Source organism: Lygodium microphyllum, chromosome 15 (genome assembly GCF_053477565.2).
Source record: "Lygodium microphyllum isolate KBCC chromosome 15, Lygodium_microphyllum_v1.1.10, whole genome shotgun sequence".
Lineage (NCBI taxonomy): Eukaryota > Viridiplantae > Streptophyta > Polypodiopsida > Schizaeales > Lygodiaceae > Lygodium > Lygodium microphyllum.
The window spans coordinates 26,260,017-26,271,051 of NC_141149.1; the positions used below are offsets into that span (position 1 = coordinate 26,260,017).

At 37.3% G+C, this 11,035-nt stretch overlaps 1 protein-coding gene across 1 annotated transcript; it reads right to left on the reverse strand.

Moving 5' to 3' along the window:
- Positions 1 to 350: 350 nt before the first annotated feature.
- On the reverse strand, positions 351 to 3,237 carry LOC148024366 (uncharacterized). The gene is made up of 4 exons (XM_087693692.1): positions 1,768 to 3,237; positions 1,163 to 1,296; positions 892 to 1,006; positions 351 to 583 (listed from the first exon to the last, which is right to left on the reverse strand). The coding sequence occupies exons 1-4, from the start codon at positions 2,780 to 2,782 to the stop codon at positions 351 to 353; spliced, it is 1,497 nt and encodes a 498-aa protein (XP_087549818.1). The 5' UTR covers positions 2,783 to 3,237.
- Between the last annotated feature and the right edge of the window lie 7,798 nt (positions 3,238 to 11,035).

An 11,035-nucleotide genomic window follows, 5' to 3' on the forward strand; every position in this document is an offset into this window, starting at 1 on the left:
AAACCCTTCTCAAAGCCTTAATATGTAATGAAAGGGCATTGAACAACTTTGGTTTGATTCTATTAAGAAATCTCACATACCTAAGCTTGCTATCTAGAACAAACCTTTTGTAGGTAGCCTAGAAACACTTCTTTGGGGAGGACCTCACAAAATAGTCACTTATTGGAAAATATGGTGTATTCACCATGAGGCACTTAAAAATTCCAAAGTAGTCACACTTGTAATGAAGGATATAGAAAGCCTTAGGTAAAAGAATTGCATGTTTCCAATTTTTTGCAAAATGAAATCATAAATAGTTAGTGATGTGGTACAACGTTAGTCATAAATTTATAGATTCTATAAGATTTACCTTAGATCTTAATGTTATCATATGAAGCATCATGAGTGGTGCATACTCCTTTAATATTGTGTGATGTTGAATCTTTCCCTAAGGCAGCTACATCCATTTGGTCCTCAAGTAACATCTTCTCAATGTCTTGATCAAGAGTCTCTATTAACTTGGACTGCCAAGATATTCTAGGTGTTTTTGGTTGATGAAGTTGTTTGGTCGATTTGTCAAAATGCTCCAAAAGCTCTTGCAAATCTAAATTCATCATTCACAAGTAAGATTAGCAATATAGCTAATTGTGATGAAAACATTGGATACATATTTAAAAACTCAATAATTTGAAGTTAAAATCATATTTGTTACAAGCCATGTAGGTGATTACATTATTTAAGGTGGAAATTGATAGCTAAAAATGTCTGTTGCATATCTACACATAATATTGAATAGATATCTCAACTACAAAGCAATATGATTGATTATGGATTATGAAAGTTTGTGGCAAATAAAGGTCAATTATTGCAAATGGAAATTCTTATCTTGTTGCAAAAGGTTTTGCAATGTACATGCACTAGAAGGGTTGTTGGACACTTCTTCCCACGTAGTAAGGTGTGGAATTTGGTCAATGTCATAAGATTTATGTTGTATTTTCTCTTTAGTACTTTGTTGAGGGTCATATTCCTACATAAGTTAAGAAAAAATCATTGTCTCTTATAAGTGTACCTTTAGTAATTGAAAGGCTTAAAGTTGATCGTATATTGGAAGTTTATAAATGAAAACAAGGTCTAAAGATACCATAATGTCAATACATACATGTGAAATGGATCCAAGACCTACCTCTATACAATCGGCAAGATCATCAATATTAATACTTATATTTGAAGCATCAAGCTCTCCAACAACTTCATCATGATAGCTTGTGCCACATGATGGAGGTAGGTACTTCTCCATTGTGACATTGTAGGTTTCACCTAAATTTTTGTGAAACTAACAACATGATCATTCAATGTTGTCATAATTAGAAACCAAGATATTTAGATGATGAACAATGAGATTGTTGGAAACTTTTGTTCATAATTAGTTGAAGCTTCTGTTGAGAGAAGGTCCTAAATAATGCAATGGTGTGATTTAGAATGTGACTTAAATTAAGAAAAGATTGGAATGATCAATATTATTTGGCTCTGACACTTAAACATGATAATATTATGTTGGAAAGAACAAGGAGAATTGGATTTTTTTTTGTTAATGGCTAATTATGATTATAAATAATTATTTTTTGATGTAGATATATTGATCTAGCTCCAACTACTAGATGCTCAATATGGTTTGCCTTCACAAATATATTAGGTTGTTAATCACTATGTCTCCAAGCTCTTCTTGACATGACACATAATGTATGTACATGTTCAAAATTTAGAATGAGATGGTCACAAGTGGCTTACCTTTTATTAGCAAAGAAGCCTCTCCATGCATGCTTTCAACTTGCTCATTTGATGCCAACCCCTCGGACATCCAAGCTTGCTTAGGGGAAGAAGCTAGTTTTACCTTGTTATAGTGAAGAGGGGAAAGGGATTGACTCGCATCTTTTAATGGCATTGAAGTTGAATTGTTGTGACTTGGATGTTGGTTTGAAAAAGTGGGTTGTTGAGGATTGGTAAGTTGAGAGGGCGTATGGTTGATCATAGTATTCTTAGTAGTGTTAAGAGAATGAGTGCGAGAGTTGAGGGAGGAAGAAAGAGGGAGCTGAGAGAGGGGAGAGTTTCTAGGGTAAGAGTGGGTACTTGTATCAAGGAAGGAATTGGGAGAGGAGGAGATGGGGAGCTCACAAAGGGGGGAATTTCTGTGGTGGAGAGTGTATTGGAGACCAGTAGAAATTTGATTATCAGGGATGGGAGGCAAGGGAGAGTAATGAGCAGTGATTTGGTGGGAGGGGGGTCTATTTTCAACATCCTTGTGGTCCTCCTCCTCCTCCTCCTCCTCCTCTCCATCCCCATGATCTCTTGCTAATGAAACAATGCTTTCCTTAATCTTTGATGGAATTACTAAGGGGTTACTGTCGTTGACATCTACCATGATGACGCTGTGTGGTGGTGGAAGTGACTCTTTCTCGAGTTGTTGCTGATGAGGGTGATGATGATGACCATTTGAATGATGGTGGGGGCTATTGATGTTGATCTCCGTAAGGTTGAGAAGCTCATGGTCAGGGCCGGGAGGAGGAGGAGAACGATGATGTTTAAGAGAGATGTTTATTGATCCACCACCATGTTTGCTAGTATTTTTGGAGGAGGGATGCAAGTGAGGATTGTGTGCATTCATGGCGTCTGATCTGCAGATCAGATCATGATGAAGATGATGTGCCGTAAGCGTGAGCTTCTTCTTGGAGGCCTTGGAGGAGGAGCGGCTCTTGATGAGGGCGCTCTGGTCGGCAATGCAATCCTTGGAGACGCCACAACCCATTATTGATAACGCGGATAATTAGGTGCGATATATTGACGATGGCGTTCTCTTAATCTGCCAATTCCTGTTTGATCAACGCCAGGAGGATGGTGGTGATGATGATCCCGTGGGACTTTATACGATGGGAAATCAGATGGCGAATATAGTCTTCTGTAGTTCTGCCAACCTGATTCAAGAGCAAGTAGAACGATAATGACGACGTTGTATGTGATAAGATTGGATGATTTGATGATACGCCGCGAATGAGAGAATAGGATTTATTGAGTTAAGCAACTGCACGAACGCTGCTGCATGATTAGCTTTGATTGCTCCTGCGCCGTAATTAGTGTTGATTGCTGCAATGTGCGACGGTACTGCATCTTCATAATTAGAGATGATTGCTGCAATCTGCGACAATACTGCATCTTCTCTGAGAGAGAGGGAGAGAGAGAGAGAGAGAGCGCGCGATATCGAACGTCCTCGCGCGCTTTGCATGTAACCGGCAGCTGGCCCAATCATTTCCCGTCAAATTATCCCATAAAATATCGAATTAGTTTGAGGTAAACTAAACCCAAGAAATAGGACATTGAATCGGATTTAACAAAATGTTCTCTGAGTCCCTAAGGGCATGACACACGTGAACACAAGACTGCACGAATGCTGTATGTATGATATGATACATCCTGCAATCGAGGCAATTAATTAGTAGTGTAATTTGTAAAATGGGTGCTTAATAATCAACTTAATCAATGGATTTCAAAGGTTTTGATGCGGATCTCTATAGAATCTCCACGATCTATGGGGTATGGATTTTAGAGCTGTGGTGGAAAAAGAAAGTCTATTAAATCATCACAGACTTGGGTTGCCAATCCAAAAGATTTATCAAGATGAGTAAGAGAATAGGTTTTGAACCCTTGTCAGCCACCAATTGAATACCTTTACAGTTCCTATACTAAACATAAAAACGACTTACATTGTTAGATTACTATTTCACTCCTTATACTTTAAAAGATAACCCACATTCCAAAAATGCAAATTCACTTGATTGGTACTCATTTTTATATAATTATATAATTATAACTTTGGCTATTAAGCTCCATAAATTTACTATCTTTGTGATATGATTCACAATGAATCCAATCATATTATGTGACTCCGAATGTTTAATATTTTAATGTTACTTGTTATTCTAATAACGGGTGGTTCATATTGCAAGCTCTTCTTTTCTATTATCAATCAGTAGTCTTAAACATGACCTTTGAAGTTTTACCAAGCCATGCAAGTCTTTCATGATGAGCATAGTCTCTCCATGGAAGGGATTCTCTCCTTGGAAGGCATTGACCCTTGGCATTTGATCGATAAGGAGGTATCAAAGAAGTTGTGGATGACTCTATTTGAGGAGCCTTGAAAAGAAACTTGTATAATTCAAAAAGTATGTGTAGCTTGTACAGACAAGGAGAAGGGAACATTTAGGCCTTATACCAACTTTCAAAGCGACAAAAATGTTCATTAAAAAAAGTACTCCCATCATCACTAAATGCATCAATATTAGCGTCTCCATGAAATCGTTGGTATTTGCATACGTGTGAATATCTCTTGAAACTCCTCATCGCTCATCTCTCAACTCATCCTCCTCTCCAAATATTGTCAAAGGTCACCTGCACAAATAGAAAGTGATGTTAGCATAATCAATATAAAGATTCAAGAAAAGCACGATAATATAACTCTTTAAAAAAATGATGTTACTTAAAATGCATATTCTAGAGTACCCTTATAAGTGATTCATCAACGAATTGAGTAGGGGATGCTACAAGTATGACACAGCCTGTGGTCCCATATCAATCTCCTGGCACAACTCTGCATACACTGAAAGGTCGATAGATAGGTCACGACAAAAGGATGAGTCCACCTCATTCTCAAAGAATTCATGGTTTCATGTCTTTCCGTCATCATCATTACCTGAATCTACCTCCTCTACAAGCCCCCCAAGCCATCTTCCACCTCCATTCCTTGCAATATCGACCCCTCCATCTGCATACTATCCTTATCTACACTAGGAACATTGCTTTCATCATACACTCTCGCACTCCCCTCCATCTTGCCTACCTCCTTCAAATCCATTCGTGCCCCTAAAGTGTCTCTCTTTCCTATGATGTCATCCCATAGTAAGCTGCCCACATTCTTGAAAATATGCATGGGATCCAACAAGTGATTGATCTGTAAGTGGGTCCAATACGGCAACTCGTAGAAAATTGAGAACCGTCCCATTCCGTTTGGATGTGACTCCGTGCGGACCATTTTCAACTTGTACCAGCTTTGGGCATTCATTCGTGCTGAAGGTCGTCCAAGAAAACCTTCCCTCAATTCATGACTCTCCGGCAAGAAAGCGATGTGTCCTTGATTAACTATAGCCCACACAATGGACATGCATGATAACCTGAGGTAACCTGACCTATCTCAACACCCCTATTTAGTGAACACGAACTTGAATGAGCTATGATATATATCACCAACAAGAATGGAAGCCTACTTACTTGAGCACTCCCCGAATCCTAGAAAGTCATGCATGGTCCAAATGAGAATGGCTCGTATATTGGCAAATTGTCAACCATCATGCTTGCTCATATCTTTCACAGTGACCTCCTCCTCCCACAAAATTTTAAGCTCATCAACTAATGGACAAAGAGAGACGTCCATATTCTTGACTTTGTAGTGACCAGGAACGAGCAAGATAAGGATCAGGTGTCCTTTCTTCATAGAAAGCCATGGCAGGATATTGTAGTTAATAAGGACTACATGCCACACACTATAAGAAGTTGACCGGAGACCAAATGGGTTCATGCCATCCACCATAGCAAGACCGAGCCAAAGATTCCTTGGCTCTTGTGTAAATCTTGAAAATGTAGAGTCAATGTGGCTCCATGCATGTGAATCCACTGATATTCGTTGGACTCCATCGGTGGATCTATTCTGTGCATGCGACATTGTCAAGCTCTCCATGCCTGATGTACAAAACATGTGACATATATGGGGGATAAGCAAAAAGTGTCTAAGAACTTTTTGAGGGATGGTTTGCCCTTGGAAGTCCTGTCAATACCTGTGAGCACCACACTTTGGACATGTCTCCATAGTCCCGTACTCTCCTCGAAACAACACGCAATCGTTGACACATGCATGGATGATGTTGTAGTCCATGCCAAGCTTTCGTAAAACATATCGTGCATCATCAAGAGACTTAGGCATGGTATTTCCAAGTGGTAATATATGATACTTTAGCAACTTGAAAAGAAATCATAAAATACCTTGAAAAAACACAATTGTTTTTTATAATGGTGTTGAAAAAAAATCAATGAAGCGTGCATAGAATGTACCTGAACAACTCAGTCACACTCGCATCGCTCCACCTGTATTTTGCTTGCATACTTAGGAGTGCAAGCAGTGTCTTCAGGCACAAGATACTCAGCACCCATCATATAATGGTATGGTAGCTTCCTCTCTTAGCGGATCAGATGTCTCAGCATCCATGGGCATCAATGCATCGATCATTACATCCATCTTAGGCTTCAAGATTGGAGGAAGGTCCGAAAGGCTGCATATCTCCTCTCATATTGAAGATATAGACTGAGTCGTGCCTTCCAAGTGGTGAATTGGCTCAGGCTCTCCATCCAGTGCACGCCCACCACGAACTCTTCTAACTAGCCGCAATAGGTGAATTCCTCCTTGGGATGAGACGTCACCTCCCCGTATAAATTTTACGGCACCTCCCTGTATAAATTTTACGGCCACGTCTAATGTTTTTGTATATGATATTCAATTAGTTTGCAAATGTAAGGCATGATTGATACACAATTTTCTTACCATTTGCTCAAAGTCTGAGATCACCTAGTCAATGATCTCCGATTGGAACTCGCTGAAGCGTCGTACATGTTCTATAGACAAGCAATGCTTTCATCTGATTTTGCCATCTTGCATTGAGAGCAAGGACACAGGACATATTGATTAAGATATGCCTCGCGATCTTGAACATCGTGACCATCATCGTTTTCCATTTTGTCTACGTTACGACAAACAACTAGTTTTTGTTCTCATTCTCTTTTTCTTTTTTAATTTGTTTGAGAAGGGATTTCTTCTCTTGTAACTCAATAGCTATAACGTCGGCTAAAACATCTTGGTTTACAACATATAACAAACTAGTTTAATATACATTATAAAGATTCCATATGAACCTTATTACAATTCAACATAAATTTTTAGGAGCTATTGAGCTTACACAAGTAGAAAGCAAAGAGTCATCTTTAATTTAAGTTTTTCCAATAGCTAAGAGACATTACATCATGATAAGAATCCTATTATAAAGATTTACCCATGGAAATTAGATACATTAATAGTATGGTTAACCATAGATTCCTTCAAAATAAACATTAAACAACTTTTAGATTTTCCATCCACTATATCTACTTAAGGTTGGTTCTAATATAGGGAAGATGATCGGCATTGATAAAGCAATATATGCTATTCCATATCCAACACCTTTCATAATGTAGAAAGATCATAAAGTCAATCTAAGGTGTGCACAAATTGATCCCTTTTCATCCAAATTATAGAGAGTGCATGGCCTTGCAAATCTAGAGACTATAGTCATATCTAGGTGCATATCTATATTTGTAACATGTCTATCCACCAAATCCTAATGGCACAAGAGGTAATCAATGTAGCTTCCACTCAAAACTCCCTTGTAATAATCAAATTGCATTATCTCAAACCATTTAAGTCTACCTCATAGAGGGAAGTTCCACCTCAACCCCACAAGGATCAACCTAAAGCAAGTCTTAATCGTGACTATAATCTCCTACCATGGTTATCTAATATTAGCTTGAGATAACTACTTTGCTATCATCTCTCAAACTTAAGTAGAGCATTGCATTGGTTTAAAGAGAGTGAGAAATGAGAGGAGTAATATGCATCAACCACTTTATTAATAAGGTATAATCTCAACTCAAGTCCCCCTAAAATAACATTGATTTGGATCTAGGATGACACACTAGGATAGTTGACATTCGATCATTCCTAACTTGACCTAATCTAGCATTTCAAATTTTTAATGAAATTTTCTTGGCTAACCAAGACCACTTTGCTGTATGAAAAATCCATGGGCAATTTAAACACCCCCTTCCCTTGAAGAGTAGCTTTAGTTTTCTAACTAACCTAACACAAATTATCCCACCTCTCTTTGCGCTCTCTTCGTTTCATGTTCTCTCCCCCTTCTCTTTCTTTCTCTCTCTCTCTTTCTTTGTTGCCCCTCTCTCTATTTCTATTCGTCCCCTCGTATTTTCTCACTCATTCTCCTCTCTCCCTCCCTTTCTCTCTCTCTTTCTCTTTTTCTTTGTTATCTTTCATGTTTATTCTCTCTCTCTCGTTCTCTCTTCCTTTTCCTTTCTTCTTCTCCCTCTCTCATTTCCTCTCTTTCTCCCTCAATGCACCTCATTCTTAAGAAAAACAAACAAAAGGAAAGAAGAAAGAATAAAAACAAACCAAGAGGAGGCAACGTACTCATCACAAAGGCCCGAGGATGGATTCTTTGTCTCCTCTTTGTGACGGCCCCTCTTCTTCCTTCATGCCCTTCCTCCTCTTCTTCGCCAACATGATCGGTGGCAGTAGCGATGAGAAGCTCTCCTTCTCTCTCTTCCTCTCCCTCTCCCTCCCAAAGCCGCGATCTCTTTCGCTCTCTCTTAAACTCTTTGCGGAAAAATGTCGAGCTCAGGTTTCACCCGCTTTTTTTTCTCAGAGTAGCATCGCTATTTGCATCGCATTTATGACGCAAATAGTGACGATGCTAATTTGTATCAGAAACGCCCATCGCTATACCCCTATTCCCTTGTAGTGGAAAGAATACAATAAAGTAATATCAAGGTGAATCTAATCAAGGTATAATCTGAATACTAGTTCCTCAAGTCTCCAACTTCAAGTCTTTAACATCAGCTAATACAGTCTAAAATTTGTTATCTGAGAATGCAGGGTTATACTATGATGTTAAAGTGAAGTTGAGCATGATACAACTAGTGGTGAACATCGTATAAGTGTAAAAATTACCCCATGTAGCATACATAATTTAAGCAAGGAATAGAGAGTACATAATAAATAATAGAACATAAAGTTCTTTAATTCCAGATAAGCTAATACAAAGATGGCTTTATCCACGCGTGCACTTCTATTGTGAACCCATTAAGCAAAATATGGACTCCAAAAGGGTATCATAAAATTTTAATTAGAAAATATTAATCTTTGATTAGTCCCTTGAGTGTAGTCATCATTGCATGGTTTTTTGTCCCTTGGATCTAAGAATTAAATATTTTAGTAATTATTTAAAATTATATATAAACAAAATACACAATGACAATATTAACATGTTTACATTTATTGTTGGAGGGGTTAAAGTCAACGCCTATGCCTAGCCACCTACATTTATCTGTGCTTACTACTTGCACACCTCTACACTACTATAGGTGGCAACCGCATGTCATTGTCACTTTATTCTTTATTCTTTACATGGCAATAGAATAAGGGAAGGTAGGTTACACATTGTGATTATTGGCGTTCCCACATACTGTATTGCTTTCTCTCTTGCTTAAACCTCCATAGCCCTTACTTCCTTCTTGCTTTCACTTTCCTTACTTCCACTTCAACTCCACCTTTCAATTGGTATTAAGGTGGGTATTTGAGCTTCATTGATATTGCATTTAGCTTGGGAAGAGAGCTTGACTAATAGCCATCATGGCAATCCTGTTTCAATTCATTTGAGATATACATTGGCTTCCCTATCTTCAACACTTATTCTGGCTAGTTGAGGAGCTTCCCAAGGCTCACCTAAGCCTTGTTTAATGCTTATTGACATGAAAAGTAGCCATTTTATTCCTTTGGAGTTGATACAAAGTTTACTACACTCATGTTACAAAAGTCGTGGACAAATATGGTAGCTTGACAATACTTTCATGATTTGGCTATGACTTTTGCATACGATATTGGATTGAGGTATTCTATAGCTAGAAACAAAGAGTACGATTAGAACTATAGTATTTCGTATTTTATAAGCCACATTGGCCTTCTTCACCATTATCTTATGAAATGCCAATATAGTAGCTTATACCACTTTTGCTTCTTTAGTATTTTGTATTTCATAAGCCGCATTGTTATTTCTTACCCCATTGTCTTATGAAACACGAATATGGTAGCTTGCTTCACTTTTTCTTCTTTAGTATTTCGTTTTTCATAAGAGATAGTGTAAAACTACACCTTGGAAACTTCGTCCAGAGCTCAAATAGGTCATGTTTATAGTCATTTTTAAGGTTTTTGGGCTTTGTGAGCCCAAATTTAGAGTCAAAATCGCCAATTTTTTTAAGTCTTAATTATTTTTTATATGGATCTAAATTTCTAAACCAATACTAGGATACTATAGATCCAAGTTATTTTTGCCATCATTAACTTTTTTAATTGCTTTATAAATCATTGTGAGTATGGTAAGGACAAAATTAACTACTAGGAGATAAAGTATAATCTTAGATAACTATCTTAGAAGATCCTTCAAGCCTTAAAGCCAACCAAACTTTCTAGACCAAGCAATGTTATTTCATTAGTTCTTTGAAAGAATCCCATTGAAATGTCAAGGTGTAAGTGCAATGATTCAAGGCTTCTCTCATCATTTAAACTTTTACTACTAATAAAATCATTTAGATTTTTTTTTGCTATTGAAGTATATGGTTATCAATTGTATCCAACCACAACAATAGAAGCATTATCAAGGCAATAACAAGGTTTTAAAATATATTAAAAATAATGTTGACGAAAGAAATAAGGAGAACATGGACAATGTGAAAATTAACAAGGAAGAAGATCTTTCCAAAACCATAACAAACTAAAGGCATATTCTCAATACTCTATGGCAACTAAAGTATCAAAGAAATTCTAAATGACTCCTAAAAAGGATGTCTCTTCTAGGAAAAGTCCTTATAAAAAGCAATAGCTTTTTTGTATTGTACCTTGTAAATACTTTTGTATATAATCATGATGAAGGCAAAGATATTTGCTTCAATATCAAAACTTGAAAATGTACAGAAATAAAGAGAGATTTGCTTCAATATCTTTATATTGTATGCTATTCTTCTCCTCTTTGATATTTGCAAAACTTTTTAACACAAATGTTTGTTATTAAAGAAGTCTCAAATATGAATCCATTTTTCATCATTTTGAAATGAATTAGACACTAGTATGAATGTGGTC

Coding starts and splice junctions, on each gene's coding strand:
- LOC148024366 (XM_087693692.1), bottom strand. CDS start 2,782: ATGGGTTGTGGCGTCTCCAAGGATTGCATTGCCGACCAGAGCGCCCTC. Junction 1,297..1,767: donor GGCTTCTTTGCTAATAAAAG/GTAAGCCACTTG, acceptor ACAAAAATTTAG/GTGAAACCTACAATGTCACA. Junction 1,007..1,162: donor ATCTTGCCGATTGTATAGAG/GTAGGTCTTGGA, acceptor TAACTTATGTAG/GAATATGACCCTCAACAAAG.